The sequence below is a fragment of the Penicillium nucicola genome (assembly GCF_028828085.1).
Source record: "Penicillium nucicola strain IBT 29836 chromosome Unknown utg000007l, whole genome shotgun sequence".
In the NCBI taxonomy this organism is placed as follows: Eukaryota; Fungi; Ascomycota; class Eurotiomycetes; order Eurotiales; family Aspergillaceae; genus Penicillium; species Penicillium nucicola.
In genome coordinates, this window is record NW_026643131.1 from 701,345 (window position 1) to 715,834 (window position 14,490).

The 14,490-nt window shown below is 46.1% G+C and overlaps 4 protein-coding genes across 4 annotated transcripts; 1 reads left to right on the top strand and 3 right to left on the bottom strand.

The window, feature by feature from the left end:
- Positions 1 to 4,297: 4,297 nt before the first annotated feature.
- N7511_007321 (Zn(II)2Cys6 transcription factor) lies at positions 4,298 to 6,748 on the bottom strand (the record flags this gene model as incomplete). The annotated part of the gene is made up of 7 exons (XM_057129698.1): positions 4,298 to 5,021; positions 5,081 to 5,183; positions 5,245 to 5,379; positions 5,462 to 5,706; positions 5,796 to 6,266; positions 6,357 to 6,360; positions 6,418 to 6,748. 7 exons carry the CDS (start codon positions 6,746 to 6,748, stop codon positions 4,298 to 4,300), a joined length of 2,013 nt encoding a protein of 670 aa, XP_056982766.1.
- Positions 6,749 to 7,644: 896 nt separating this feature from the next.
- Positions 7,645 to 9,605, bottom strand: N7511_007322 (Dehydrogenase multihelical; the record flags this gene model as incomplete). The annotated part of the gene is made up of 2 exons (XM_057129699.1): positions 7,645 to 8,893; positions 8,959 to 9,605. 2 exons carry the CDS (start codon positions 9,603 to 9,605, stop codon positions 7,645 to 7,647), a joined length of 1,896 nt encoding a protein of 631 aa, XP_056982767.1.
- Positions 9,606 to 10,890: 1,285 nt separating this feature from the next.
- N7511_007323 (Cytochrome b5) lies at positions 10,891 to 12,393 on the bottom strand (the record flags this gene model as incomplete). Its single annotated transcript, XM_057129700.1, has 2 exons — positions 10,891 to 12,105; positions 12,163 to 12,393. 2 exons carry the CDS (start codon positions 12,391 to 12,393, stop codon positions 10,891 to 10,893), a joined length of 1,446 nt encoding a protein of 481 aa, XP_056982768.1.
- Positions 12,394 to 12,755: 362 nt separating this feature from the next.
- N7511_007324 (cytochrome P450) lies at positions 12,756 to 14,490 on the top strand (the record flags this gene model as incomplete). The annotated part of the gene is made up of 2 exons (XM_057129701.1): positions 12,756 to 12,915; positions 12,962 to 14,490. The coding sequence occupies 2 exons, from the start codon at positions 12,756 to 12,758 to the stop codon at positions 14,488 to 14,490; spliced, it is 1,689 nt and encodes a 562-aa protein (XP_056982769.1).

Consider the following 14,490-nt stretch of genomic DNA (forward strand, 5'->3'; position numbering starts at 1 on the left):
GATACGACCAAATCCTGTCAAATTCAGCCGTACTAGTCGTGATCGTTTGAAGCACATTTATAGTGGATTTTTAATTTCCGACATTAGGCGACCTTCTCGGTACTTGGCAGATTAGATTATGGCAGCGGAGAGCTCCTGTTTTCTCCTTATGCTCGTTTTGGAATAGAACGCCCAATAGACGACTGTTCAGTATTTTCAAATCCTACATGAACCTTACCTCCCTGCCAAGGCAGTACCAGAGCTGAAAAAAACTCGATATTACCAGGCACTTGGAGCTTCGGTGCAGGCAGACCACTATGCCCGGAATCTGAAATTGCAGGATTTGAAAGCACGGTCCCTCATCCATCCCGCCGAGCGTGGGGTCTAAAAACCCTTCCTGGTCAGCCTGCCAAGCGTGGGGTCCAAAAACACTCCCTGTTCAGCCCTGTTTACTGTTAGTATCTCTTGGCATCGCGCCAAGAGTTCGCATTCCACCTTTCCGACAGTCGTTCGTGTGGAAGGATTGGCCAAAGCACAGCCCCTTTGAAGTATCAAGCCCTGAACCTAACGACTTAGCTCCTTTCTGTCGGGTCTATTGAGGAAAATGTTTCACTTAACCAGAGGGATCGTGCAATTAAATACCGTAATTGCTGCACGCCGCTTAGAGCAATGATTGCGGACAGTTTCAATTGGCCTTTAGCGTTGCAGGTGGAATAAATAAGATCTATGTCACGTAAGTAGGTTGAAGTGGAGCTTTCTTTTGTACATCCGTTGTACACCATGACTATCTCTAGACGAGTTATGCTATGTCGCTCTCGGACATTTAGTCTTTTACGCGACCATCGTTGGATACTGGGCGTTACAATACGCAATTTCGTTAATATTAAGGGTCCGGTTGTTCGGGCCAAAAGTAATTTCGTCTTTGGCCTCCGTACTATTCTTGACTTCGATATACGAAAATGGTTTCTAGAGAATGCTATGATAATCAAGAGAAAAATACAATGATTCATCGAGCAAAAAACGAGAACCAAAAGCAAAAAGAACATACAACAGTAAGGATTCGCTAGTGGTCACCCACCTAACTACTAACTTACCGGCGTGTGGCTTAAGTACGGCTGAGCGGACGGGAAGCCCTGTTCTCCACACCCTGTGGTCGTATGTGCATGATTTAGTATTGAAGGAAAATATATAGTGGAATGGGAGATGCTCGATGGCAGTCTCAGACGGGTCGACAAATGGTGGCAAGAAAACCCAACAACAAGTCAGGTTAGGAACTCTAGGCAAATGAGTCTTAACAGTGATAATCGGATGCTATATGAAGGAGCATAATGATCATAAATCTTGAATCAGGAAATGAGTGGCATTGTTGTAACTCCCTCATTCTCTACAGTCGTAGATTGCCCATATCCTTTCCTCGAGGACATTACTGCCTGAGGCAGTAATCATACAAATCTCGTGATTTTTCCCACTACAATAGCACTGTTTAATAGTGTAGATACATTGGCCATACACTAGTTTAGAATCTATGCGAGTATCACGAAGTTCGCGTAACTACCGATCTGACTCTCCTAGCTAAGCTACATTTCACTATGGTTGAACTAACTACTGCTTCCTGAAACACGCGTTTTCCTTGAATCTGCACATAGCCACCTAAGAGATCACGTCGAAGGGTGCGCTGTCATCGGTGCTAGATGTTTGACTTAGAGCCCTGTTAACCTAGAGCTGAAAAGAGCTACTTGTTGGATTCAAAAGTTTAGGAAGTTATATTTCAACGTCGGACAGAACACGAGATGGAATATACAAATTATTTTGGGGACCACATCGATCACCCCGTAGCCGAGGATTCTTTCCCACTGTAAGAAAGCGGTCTTCGCAGCTTTACCGCTTAGGAACTTGCGATTATAAGGCCGAGTATGCATTTTTTGGGCGAGAACCGTTCTTCAATGAGAGATACGTATACAAGGTATTTATATCGATCTATAAACGTATGAGCTGTGGCTTCAGCTTATAGGGAATTAATATCTAAGGATTTAGCGCCTACACTGCGCCACTAGTAGCCCTATAGATCAAACAATCTCTTGGACGTAGGTTAGAAGTCTGCGTTGACCGTTGAATTGCTCAGATTTCCAATCATATGGAGAGCTTTAGGATCAACGGAAATTTGTCAGATCATAGGTAGGTATACCTTATTCAGATCTTAATGAGGCATCAATATATTTAAGGACTAAAGTCGCATTTGAACTAGAATAATAGACCTAGAAAGGGGGTTTGGTTTTGATCGTCGATAATATTTATGGCTAGATATAGAAGCTTAGTAAATATGAGTGCTCTACAATTTTACCTAATAGCCAACAATGGCGTAAAATCTTTCATATTGTAGGTGATAATCTTTGGCAACACTATATCGAGACTAGACCTGATCCTCGGATGTTTGAGCATTTCTACGATTATCTTTAGATACTGGGCGTTACAAGAAGTGATTTCGTTCGTAAGGTAATTTTATACTATGCTGCTCCGCTTTTTTTTTAATTTCAACATAGCATAAAGCCGAGTTCACCCTATCATCAGTGTCCAGCACCTAGAGCGAGCGCCATCAGAGAACGACGACCTATATAAGTGGGAGGGAGTCTGAAGGCCTAATATAGGACGAGCGCTTTCTCGACGACACGGTCAGATACGACGCTGTACGTATACTGGACGTACGCACTAAACGCACACGCGGCAAAGAAACGAAAGAGTATTTCTTGTAATAAGAAGACCTCCTATCCGAAGAGGCTGAGTAGGTGATAGACTGAAGCGTAGTGGGATGTGAGGACCTTATCAAGGAGGTTGAGCAGAGACGGAATAGCATACTAGTGCCAGAACACGACGAAGATCAGATCAAACTGGCCGAAACCGAGACGAGAATAGATAGCGAATATCATTTTCGCCTCGCTTCCTAATCAGTTAGCAGTCACTTCAGACTTCATGTTATCCTCACTTCCGTATCATCATTTCGTCGACATTCTAGCGCTATGATGATTGAGAGAAAATATAATGATTTTTCCATCCAGCAAAAACGAGAACCAAAAAAAACATACAACAGTGAGGATTCGCTAGTGGTCACCCACCTAACTACTAACTCACCGGCGTGTGGCTTAAGTACGGCTGAGCGGACGGGAAGCCCTGTTCTCCACACCCTGTGGTCGTATGTACTTGCTTCAGTCTGAAAGGGGAATAGATAGAATTGATGGCAATGACATAAGTGCGCTCTAGAATGGTTGCGAATCAGGCTGTATGAGACCCCCTTAATATACGAACTCTTTGGGTCTAGCCTAAACTCTATACAGAAAGCACAGGCCCGGCCCTTGGCTTAGCCAATTGAGCTAGATCCCTGAAGGTCGTGGTAAGTTGTTGGAAAAGATCGCAGCGATTTGCAGTAATCAGGTCTATGAGCTCTTCATATTGGGTCTATCTAGCCTCGATGATTATATTATCTAACCACAAACCCAGCACGATTCCAAAAGGACTCCTATGCATGCTATTAGAAGCTCCTTTCGACAATACCAATATAATATATTCAAGGCATAGTATTCGTATTTACATCGCTGCGTGAAAAAGCGAAGCAATTCTTCATAATATCAATAAAGGAAGACCTCGGCGTTTCTCTTGAAGTACTTATACTTAAAGCCGACTGTCCATACCAGTTCTATAAGGGTTTGTTCATTTTAAACTACGGGAAAAGATATAATTATACTACGATACTACTGCCGTAAGGTTAACAAAATCAATGGACAAACTCTAACCATCACCGTATATCTAGCGAACACTTGCCTATAAGAATTTTAATTACTAGAAGTATCATATTGAGTGAGCTTATATTCGCCTTTACCAACGGCAATAGATACATCCGTAAGCTATCCTCTACTACCCTCGACTCTAGTCTTATATATAGCGGCATTTCTGTTTAGCGTGACAATTTAGGTATTGATAGCTTGAATCAGAGCCGTCGCCGTATCCTCTTTTATATATTACGCAGCCCTTATTTTGGCCTAGCTCGAACTTGATATTGATAAACATAGCACCGATAGTATCTCTATGACTCATGGGGCCTCCTAGAAGCGTTACGATTAATAATTGGCTTATAAATTCCTATAGCAGTTGGTAGCCTCTTTCGTAGCTATAATCACTAGCACTGGTATTAAAAGGTGGCTTTTTGGTAATCTATTTGACTTGAAATGATATACTGTAGTAAGACTTTTCTTCGTTGTCCGTCATCATCACTACCACCATACCTATACTCATGACTCAAGCTGGGATTAATCCAGCAAAAAGTGACCTATTGAAATCCCCAAACAAGAGTGTCCCTCAAAGCCCTTAGTCCCCGTGAATAAGGCCCAAAATACCTCACATTAGTATCACTATCCTCCCACGAAGACTGACTTTCCTCACGCTCAAGAACAACCACTAATCGCTTTACTAGTGTTTCCGAACTAGGAATATATATTTCAGGGGCCCCAAGACTCTGCAGCGTAAGCGCACAGCTCACGGCGTTGTGAACAAATGCCCATGAACGACAGAGAATTGATGAGAGACGGTGCATGTCCAGGAATGACTCGACCGCTTCTGCTGCGCGGGCTATACATTCATTTTTCAGTGTTTCTGCATCGATGCCATCTGGAGTTGTTGTCTCCAGCGTCAGTCGACAAAGCCTCGTAATACCATAACAAACATGAATCCGCAGTGCTAGCCTCTCAAGATGATCCTGGAGGGTACGGCAACGGGATTTATGGAGAAGGAATGGTGCAGCAACATCTTTGTCCAGAATTTCCTCTATGCGGTGCTTGTCGGCTACTATTGCGGTTTTGGTTTCAACATCTTCGTCTTTTCGTGCGCGTTCGAGGAGGATTTGACATAGTTTGAAGACTGACTCGGCGAATGAGTGATAAGCCGGTCTTTCCCCGGTTGGATGGTCGTATGGGATGCTGCTGCTTGGTTTTATTCTGCTCGGGGGTCTGTCGTAGGTGAAGGAGAGAAAGGTGTCTTGCCAGAGGAGCATCCACCTTTATTGTTTTTTCTTGTTAGTTACCACAGGAGTAGAGAAAGGATAGAATATGTATACCAGAGTCGCTTTCTTTGGAAATGATTGGCTGCTGCGCTTGGTGAGTCTGGTGGAAGGGTCTCCTCATGCAGTCCAATACTTTGCGCGAGACGCATTGTCGCACCTGCGATCGATGAAATCAGTGAATCTGTATTCTCATTTGTAGATTAATTTCATAAACCTACCCATCAAAATCCAAGCACTATTTGTGTCAAGATTGTTGCGTAGACAATGACCTATCAATGCCATGGCCTGGATCTGATTCATGTCTGTATTGTTGAAGAAGTTTGAGTTGCGAAGGCACTGAAAAGACGAACAGACTAGTGATACCGGTATCAGTTAGCCTATATTTCCTGCTTTTTATCACGCATAAATGAAAATGAAATGTTCTGGAAACCATACTAAAAACCTTGGATCGTAGATCTAGTTCCTTGATCGGATCATTCGAGAATTGAACCCCACACGCTAGCACAGCGAACAATAGTGCTAGCCATGAAGAATCTAGATCCTCAAACTTCGTTGTCTCGTTCTCGAGTTGAAGTCCGGCTCGTCGGTCGAGAAATGCAAAGAGAGAGGAATTAAATTGCTCGTGCGTTACTAGAGCTGGGTAGAATGGGTAGACGGTTGTTTGATAGATCTGCCAATACCTGCGAGTAACAATTTACATTCAATAAAGATCTCCTGCAAATTTTCATATTCAAGCATTATTTCATGCTTAGTTCGAGGAAGTACCTACCGAATGATATCGGAATCGTCAGGAAGGGTCCGACAGACCTCACCTGCGTCAACATCAGGTCCCCACAGGCTCGTAAATGGATACGTCCGAGGCACGACTTGATCCAAGAAAAGGTTACCAGAGAGCATTGCGTCACCAGATACACTTCGACAGCCCAATGCTGCCGGTGAGTCAGAATGACTACCCAAGAAGATGGTGGCTCCTGTGGCATTCTCGATGAAATGTTTCCCTGAAGATTTTGCGGGAACAAAAGGCCTAGTTGAGCACCGATTGGGCCGTTCTGGGCTGGCCTGAGGACTGACTGGCTCAGGCCTCATGCTGGTGCTGTAACGATTTTGTTGAAGATCTGCTTTGAGAGAAGAGATTTGCTCTTCGATATTTTCCAGTCGTTTGATCATGAGGTCGATGCCGGCTGTATGAGCTGTAGCATGCTCATTTTCATATTCGGCGTGATCCTTTTCGGGTATACTGCTAGTGAAATTGTCAGCTTGAGTGAAAAGTTGGCTTGATATCAGTGAGTCTAATTCTTTTGGCTAGGTCTTGGGGAGCTAGCATGTGTACCGACCTGTCCTGGTCCATGCTCAAGCATGAAGAAAAGAAAGAAAATTAACATGCCTTCCACTCTTTTCTGCCCGTATAACATCTTCCTCGGCTCGGCCTCCGTCTAGAACTTTATTCAAAGAACGGCTTTCATAAGATCTAACCTGACGATCAGAAACAACCGGTCCAGCCCGTGAGCCACCATTCGTTCCAGGATTAGGCTCGCAGCAAAGCTCAGGGTGACCTCTTATCACACAACTCTCACATGGAAATTCACCATCACATCTGACTTTCCTATGCCGACAAGGAAAACAAGACTTGATACCACGGACACGACGCTTGCGTTTGAGAAGTTCGCTGACGCGTGTTGTGTCGTATGGATATGGATTAGAATGAGAGTCGAGATTTTCCATTTGCTATGAAAGGAAATTCGTTCAACTGAGTGATAGTATAGTGAACTTTATCTTCCTTCCTTCAGCTAAAGTTGTTGCGATTGTGCTCCGTGGGATGCCGGGGGGAATTCAATTTGGGACATGGCAACTTATGTAACAAGGTTCCCGGACGCTCCGTCCCCATCAAAACTTCAAAAGTTTAGCTACTTTGGCCGTAAAACTGCATGAGTATATATTCACCAAGGACACAAACATGGGAAATTTCACGGTCGGTATTATTGACTAACACAAAAATACTTTCTCATGAAACCTAAACTGGCTCTTGAAATCTTCTTGTATTTGCGGCATATCTCAGAGCATGAGTGACCGAATTGGCAAAGTGAGAACGGACTTCTGAAGACTATCTGCTGTAATTCCAGAAAAAGAAAAATACGAACGTGAGTATCATGATGTGATAGACATTAAATCTGACTTGAAAAGTTGACTGCAAAGGAAATATAAAAAAAGAATCATGTAAAGAACAAGCATATTCGCGCCAATAAAATTAGTCCTATCTTAGTACTTACATTCCTTAATTCCTCTCGGAACTCGACTTACACGACATTCCCAATAACAATGAGGCGTGAATAGAGCTAGTGGGTGTGGCACAGGTTGGATCGAAGAATTTAACGGTGCCTCACTTCATCAATTTAGCAAAGACTACGTCACACCGTGTCGAGGCTATCAAGTAAGAAGGGTAGGATGCCGATTACTAGCTATGTGGTGGCGTTTTGGGATAGGAAGTGTACAGCCGACATGAAAATAAGTTTGTTCCAACGTAATAAGGTGCAAATAATAATGAAGCATGATTGTATGTTAAGGTAATCTACAAGAGGGCGCCACTGTCGCTCGTATTTTTAATACATGAATCCTATCCTCTAAACAAGAGTCAGACCAGTGTAGGAAGCATCGTTGCGCAAAAGCTCTGTCTTGACTCCATCTTTCAGCGACACGGAGTACAGACTACCACCGAGATCAGTCACATAGACAGTGTTATTGGCCTTGTCCAACTTTAGACCAATAGGCTCATGGAAGTGACGCGCCAAAATGGACTTCTCCGTACTGATTTCGTCGCCACCAACATAGGCGCGGTTCAGGGTGCAGCCTATAGGGTGTTCACCACGATCAGTCCAGTATAGGGTCTGAGTCTCAGCGTCAATCTCGAGATCAATTGGCTCGGGCAAGTTGTTCCATAGACGCTTGATATCGGTACGGTTCTCGGCAGTCTCGCCAGCAGGGATATCCAGACCAGCAGAAAAGATCTGACCACGACCAGCCTTACTAGGGCCTTTTTGAGTCCAGTAAAGAATGCCACGCTTAGCATCGACGGAAACACCCACACACCAGTTGGTCATCTGGTCCAAGAGATTCATGCTAGAGTCCACTCGGCGCTGAAGCAAAATCACGTGATTGCTACCATCATAATCACAGCGATGAATGCTAGTGCCCTCACGATCGCAGAAGTAGATTTGCCTGCGGGACTCGACGGCGACGAGCTGCTTCGGTGTATGTACTTTGCCAACTGGCACCATACACTTAACGTCGCCGCCGTTCAAATTGGCGGACCAGACGGAACCATCATGGGAGGCAGTGCTACGGCCCATGTTAGTCCAGAAGATTCGTTGCGTTGACACCGACACATCGATTCCGTCGGGAAGGCTTTGGCCGACCAAAATGGTTGTCAACTTCTGGGTGGCGAGATTCAGGCGCAGAATCTTGCCGCTCAAGTGCACCTGAGAGACCTCCTTGGTATTAGCACCGAGACCGACGTCTAGGAGATAGATATCCTTGGTGGTGCCGTGGGGGTTTGTGGCGATCGTTTCGGCAGGGACAGAAGGGTAGAGACCACCCTTATCGCTTTTCTTCCCTAGACGACCCTTCTTGATATATTCTCGGCGTAACCAGTCGACGGTAGGAACGGGGTCGTATCCCTTCTCCTGAATATAGTTGTCCTCAATGAAGGCAACGGTATCTAGACCGATTTGGTCCATCAATTGACAGGGAAGAGGGCCGTTCCTAAACATTTCCTCCCAAAGAAGATCGATCTGGCTAGCGTCGCTAACGCCCTCGGAGAGAATGTGCATGATTTCGCGCTTAATTGCTGCCCAAAGACGATTGAAAATAAATCTGTTCCAAGGTTTAAGTCAATTTTTCTGTGATACAATAATGGATTTCTGTTTCTGAGTACATACCCAGTTGATTCGCGACGAGCAGTCACGGGCAACATGCCGCACTCGCCTAAGACGGTCTCCAAGTGGGGGAAGATCTTCGGATCGGTCATACCGGAGGTCATCAGCTCAACGGTACGGATAGCAGGAGGCATAGTATAGTGAATGTTGAAGACTTTCTGATGGCGCTCAGGAGTGACATTGACAAGCATCAGCTTCGACTTGAAAGACGAGCTGTTCGAACCGATGTAACAGTCTTTGGGAGCGAGTCGATCCAGCTTGGCCAGAGTATCAATCTTCAACTGTAAGATCTCAGGTACAGCCTCGATGATCAACCAAGCATCGGATACAGCTGACTCTGTATCGGTGAAAGTCTTGCAAACGCCAAACATCGCGTCAGTGGACCCCTCTAAGTCGACTTGAGAAACCTGAGGTCCCACTGCCTCGGTGCTCTCGCTGGGATGCACGTGAGCCTTGTGGATGCGAGGCATCAATGAGAATTCGACCTTGTGAGTTTCAATATAAGCGGCGGCATCGTGGAGAGCGACAGGCGAGGGATCTTGGATATGGACGCGGTAGCCGGCTGCGATGAAAGTGCAAGCAATGCGGCGGCCAAGGACGCCGCCGCCGATGATAACAACTGGGCGCTCTGTGCCGGGCTTAATGGTCATTTCTGTGGTGGGTTGGGATATAAAAGAACAAAAAAGTGCAGTGATGTAGATATTGAACGTATGTGTAGAGAGGCAGAAAATGGTAAATGATGCAGACTTTGATTTTTGAAAAAAAAAAAACTACCAGACCTAGTACAGGCTTCTCTTATATATATGGAAACATTTTCAATCTCACCTATTTCAGACCTCGATGCATTGGCTTCTAATATTTTGCCAGAAGCCCAATGAGAGAGAGAGCCATGAGCTACAAGTGGTGTAACACAAGTATTTGGTTGGGGGTACTTTGGACCCACTTCTTTTGTATGTGCTTGAATCCTGCTTCCGGAACTCGGCATATAACGGGCGATCAGTATCAGGGATACAATAGAAGGCCGGTTATGGCGGCTGATTTGTCGTTGCGTGTTTGTCAAATTGGTAGATTCGGGGTCAGCTAGACCGTAGTAAGTTCGGGCGAGAAGGGATGTTCGGCCTCGGACTCGGTACGGAGACGCTACGGAAACCGTTCGGATGACTTCTACCGCTGGGTGGCTGATTGCCGGCTATACCGGGCTCCACTTGATCTTGTTTTACAAGTAATGTTCTTCGCCGTAGGTTTTAATTCGGATTTATGTTGACTTTAGCTGTTGAACTAACCATTTTACCGACTGACTCATGGCTGGAAAAGGTATGGAGGCGACATGAAAATGGTAAATTGGGAATTTGAATATCTTCTACTACGTAACATTCTCGGGGTATAAGTTAATGGATTGTTTTAGCCGAAACCAAAAATTGAGAATCGACAACTTCATAAAGCTGTCGGAGGTAGGTGTCAAAATCGGTGTCTTGTAACAAAAATATGGTATGCAACAATATATAGCATTCGGTGTTATGTATTTTGCTCTCTAAAATGTATAATAGGATGGAACATGGATCTCAATGGAACATCCGATTATTTTATATACGGCTCCACAGTCCAGGATATTCAGAGTCAATCAGGGTATTGAGATTTGGTGTTTGCTAGGTAAAAATACATCAAATATTAACTAGTGGCCTGGAACCTCGCCATACGTGAACAATAGCTGTCGAGGTAAACTGTATTGCGATGCGAGCTGATTGTGTCCAATACGGTATTTCTGTATTCGCTCTCCTAAATATTGATATCGAGAATGCGATTACGTAGCTTGAGCTGCAAAGCATAAAGGGTTGACATTCCATCTCATTCTCCACTCCGTATTGTCTATCAAATCCTATTATTTGTACAATTGATCACATCCACTTTCAAATGCCTGGATCTAACAAAATGTCCTTAAAATAAGAAGACCTGATCCGTAGCTTTGGAGACTGCGCTGGGATCCTTCCAGCCAAGCTCAGAGAGTGTCTTCTTCATGGCGTTAATCATAGGCGGGGGGCCGCATAGCAGTGCCTTATTTTCGGCACCGGCAGGTGGCAAGTAAGTTTGGATCAGGTCCTGAGAGATAAAGCCACGATGACCAACCCACTCGCTACCAGCCTGCGAAAGCACGTACTGAACAGAGAATTTATCAGGGTTCTCACGGGCAAAGGTGTCAAGCTCCTTGCGCAACAAAATGTCTTCCTCGGTATTATTGGCGTAAAGCAAGCTCATTTTGGTGGTGTCGGACTTGTCATCGCAGATAGCGCGGATGAGCTGGTACATAGGGGTGATACCGGTACCACCAGCGATCATGCCTATCTGATTTGCGTATGACGTGGTGTACTGCATGGCGCCCTTAGGACCACGGATCTCGATGGTGTCACCGATCTGCATTTGCTCGAGATGTTTGGTCATCTGACCCTGGGGGTAAATCTTGATTAAAAGCTCAATGCGACCTAGATCGGTGTTATTGGAGACGGGGGTGTAGGAACGAGACACGCTCTTTCCGTTGATAGTGGCGCGCAGCGCAATGTGCTGTCCTGTGGGGAGACCAAGAATATCTTCTGAGCTGGGAAGACCGAATGTCAAGCGGTAGACATTAGGGGAGACAACTTCCTTGTGGGTGAGAGGGAAGCTTCTGAACTGGCGCGGGTCAAGAGGAGGTTCGGCGATGGCTTTGCTGGAAACCTTCTTAGCGGCGGTGGACGCTAGATTCTTGCGGAAGATGAGCCTATTAGGGCGAGAGGTGCGGTGAGGCACGTAGTGGGTGAAATCCTCTTGGACGTCAATCTTGTGCGAAATCCACACAGCCAATCCACATGTGAGAGTAAGCTGGGCGACACTGGCGATACCAAATCCAGACCAGAACTGCCCAGAGGCGTTAGGACGATTGGAAAAAATAGCCGAAACATTCTCAAGCAGCTTCTTGAAGATAGGTTTGAATTGTCCCCATCCGTCTGTATAAGCAATGAAAGCCACTCCTCCTAGAGTACCGGTCGTGCCAAGCTTAAGCAGGGAGAGGGCCACAGAGCGAACACGACTAGAAGCAGAGTTCTTGACAGCGACGACAGTGGTCTGTGCAACTTTTTCAAAGGTTGGCTGGTAGATCTCAATTGACTCGGCGTGTTCCTAATCGAGTCTGATCAGTGGAATCTAAATAGAAAGGATGAACGAGTAGAATCCAACCTCATCAGGCAAGTCCCCAATAAAATATTGGGCCAACTCATTGCGAGCCTCATCGGAGTGACCAGTCTCTTCAAATGCCTCCGTAGCATCTGTCCCAGCAACCTCAATCAAGATAGCACTCCCACCAGGATGGTCTTCAAGATATTTGGTCACATCGTAGATTTTGTTGTGAATAACGATCCAGACATCATCTGGTTTATTGTGTTGCTTCACTTCTTCAAGTGTATACATTGTGATAGAATTGTTTAATGAAAGAAGAAGAAACCTCAAAAGATTTATATACAAAATGCGACCAATGCACTCCACTCGGCCCGAGAAAACAGTGAACAGCCAGTGAAACGGCAAATTGACCCGTCGAAGGCCAATCACCTTCCTCTTATTGGAACGACCCCACCAAATATTCTTTCGTGCGAATTTCGCCCGTACATCGGATTTATGCAATTCGGAATGTCATCTAAACTGCTAGCAGCTGGCCTCCACTCGCCTTGGATAACTCGGGGTTGCATTTTACCAGAATTCGGCCCGAATCCAGATATTTAAGAACAGGCTGATGGTCTTGGAGGATTGGCATGATCAATTAGCACTCGTCAATCATGCTTGCTGCACCAGAAACACCACTGAACTCTGATCCCCTGTTCTACTTGATCGGGGACGAAGTGTCAACAGCCCAGACTGTGACACTCGATGCCAAATGGAAGCTAGAAGATGTCAAGCGTGCCGTGGGAGCCGTTTTCCATGTGGCCGCGCCACTAGGTTTGTCGCTTCCATAGATTGAGACGACATGAGCTAATATTCTTAGGCTTGAGCTTCCACTACGGTGAAAACGAAAAAGACCTCTCCACGGTGGAGGAAATCTTGCGTGCGCCCTCATCACAAACCTTGCCTATCGGTCTCCGTGTCGATGGCCAGGCAGTTCAAAGCCCCCAAGGTCCTGAAGGCTTGCCTCTCGTTGGAAGCTTCTACGAGATCTTCCCCGACCACCTGGGGAACCACTATCGGCTGTTCCGCAAATACGGCCACGTTATAAAAACCACAAACATGGGCAAGACTACGTACCTGACCGACAGCCCCGAAGTGGCGGCCATTGCCTTGACCGAGTCTGTCTATATGACCAAGAAAATCAATGAGAATCATCCTCTCTGGGGTGTTAAGGATAACACAGCTATCTTCATTGGAGATACTGAGACGGAGAACTGGAGGCTGGCCCATAAATTCTTGCCGCCCGCGATGGGCCCCAAAGCAGTCCGCCACTACACTCCCTTGATGCAAGAGTGTGCACGGAAATCCTTCGCAATTTTCGATGATCTCGATTCCAGCGGCCAGTCCTGGAATGTGTACCAGTACATGCTGAAGCTTGCCTCGCAAACCATCGGAAAGTTTTCGCTAGACGCTGACTTCGAGCATTTCACCGCTGTTGACGCTCCCTTGCACCCTATTGTCACCAACATCGCTAGCTTGCTATCTCTCAACAAGAAGATCACCTCCCGAGGTGAATGGTACCGCCATCTACCCTTCGGTGACCCTGCCCGTTTCAAGCTTGTCCAGAAGACAATTTACACACTTCTCCAGGAAAGGATTGACCTTCTTAAGGGGTCTGGCATCGACGGTATGCCCATGGCCCAGGCCGCAACTGAGGCATCCTGTGTGGTTGACTATCTCCTGAACACCGTTGACGAAAGCGGCCAAAAGTTCCCTGAAGGCCTGATCGTCGCTAACATGCTGATCGTCACTGGTGCTGGATTCACTACGACCTCGGCTCTAATGTCATGGCTCCTTTACTGCCTTGTCACGTACGAAGGCGCCCAAGACCGTCTGTACAAAGAGCTATGTGAGCGTGGCATTACCAACGGGGACGTTGAATGGACCCCCGAGCTGGCTCACAGCCTGTCCTACCTCGACTGCTTCGTTAAGGAAACTCAGCGCCTGCATAACGCCTCCTTCCAGCCCGGCCGGACAACCAAAACTGACGTTGTTCTACCCGGTGGCTACCGTCTCCCTCCTGACAGTGTGATCATTCCCAGCATTTACGCTATCCACACCAACCCCGAAATCTGGCGTGATCCCTTCCATTTCGACCCCGATCGCTGGTCTTCCAATGAGACCAAGAATATGCACCGTTGCGCTTATATTCCTTTTGCTACTGGCCCTCGTGGATGCATTGGATTTAACTTTGCCTTGCTTGAGGTTAAGATTCTGCTGTCTGAACTTGTCTCCCGCTATGAGTTCACCCGGGAGGGTCTCGAAGCTGTCGAGTATGATCCTGAGTTCCAGTTGATCCGTCCATTGAACTTTTATGTTCGGGCTAAGAAGAGAACTACCACTACTTAA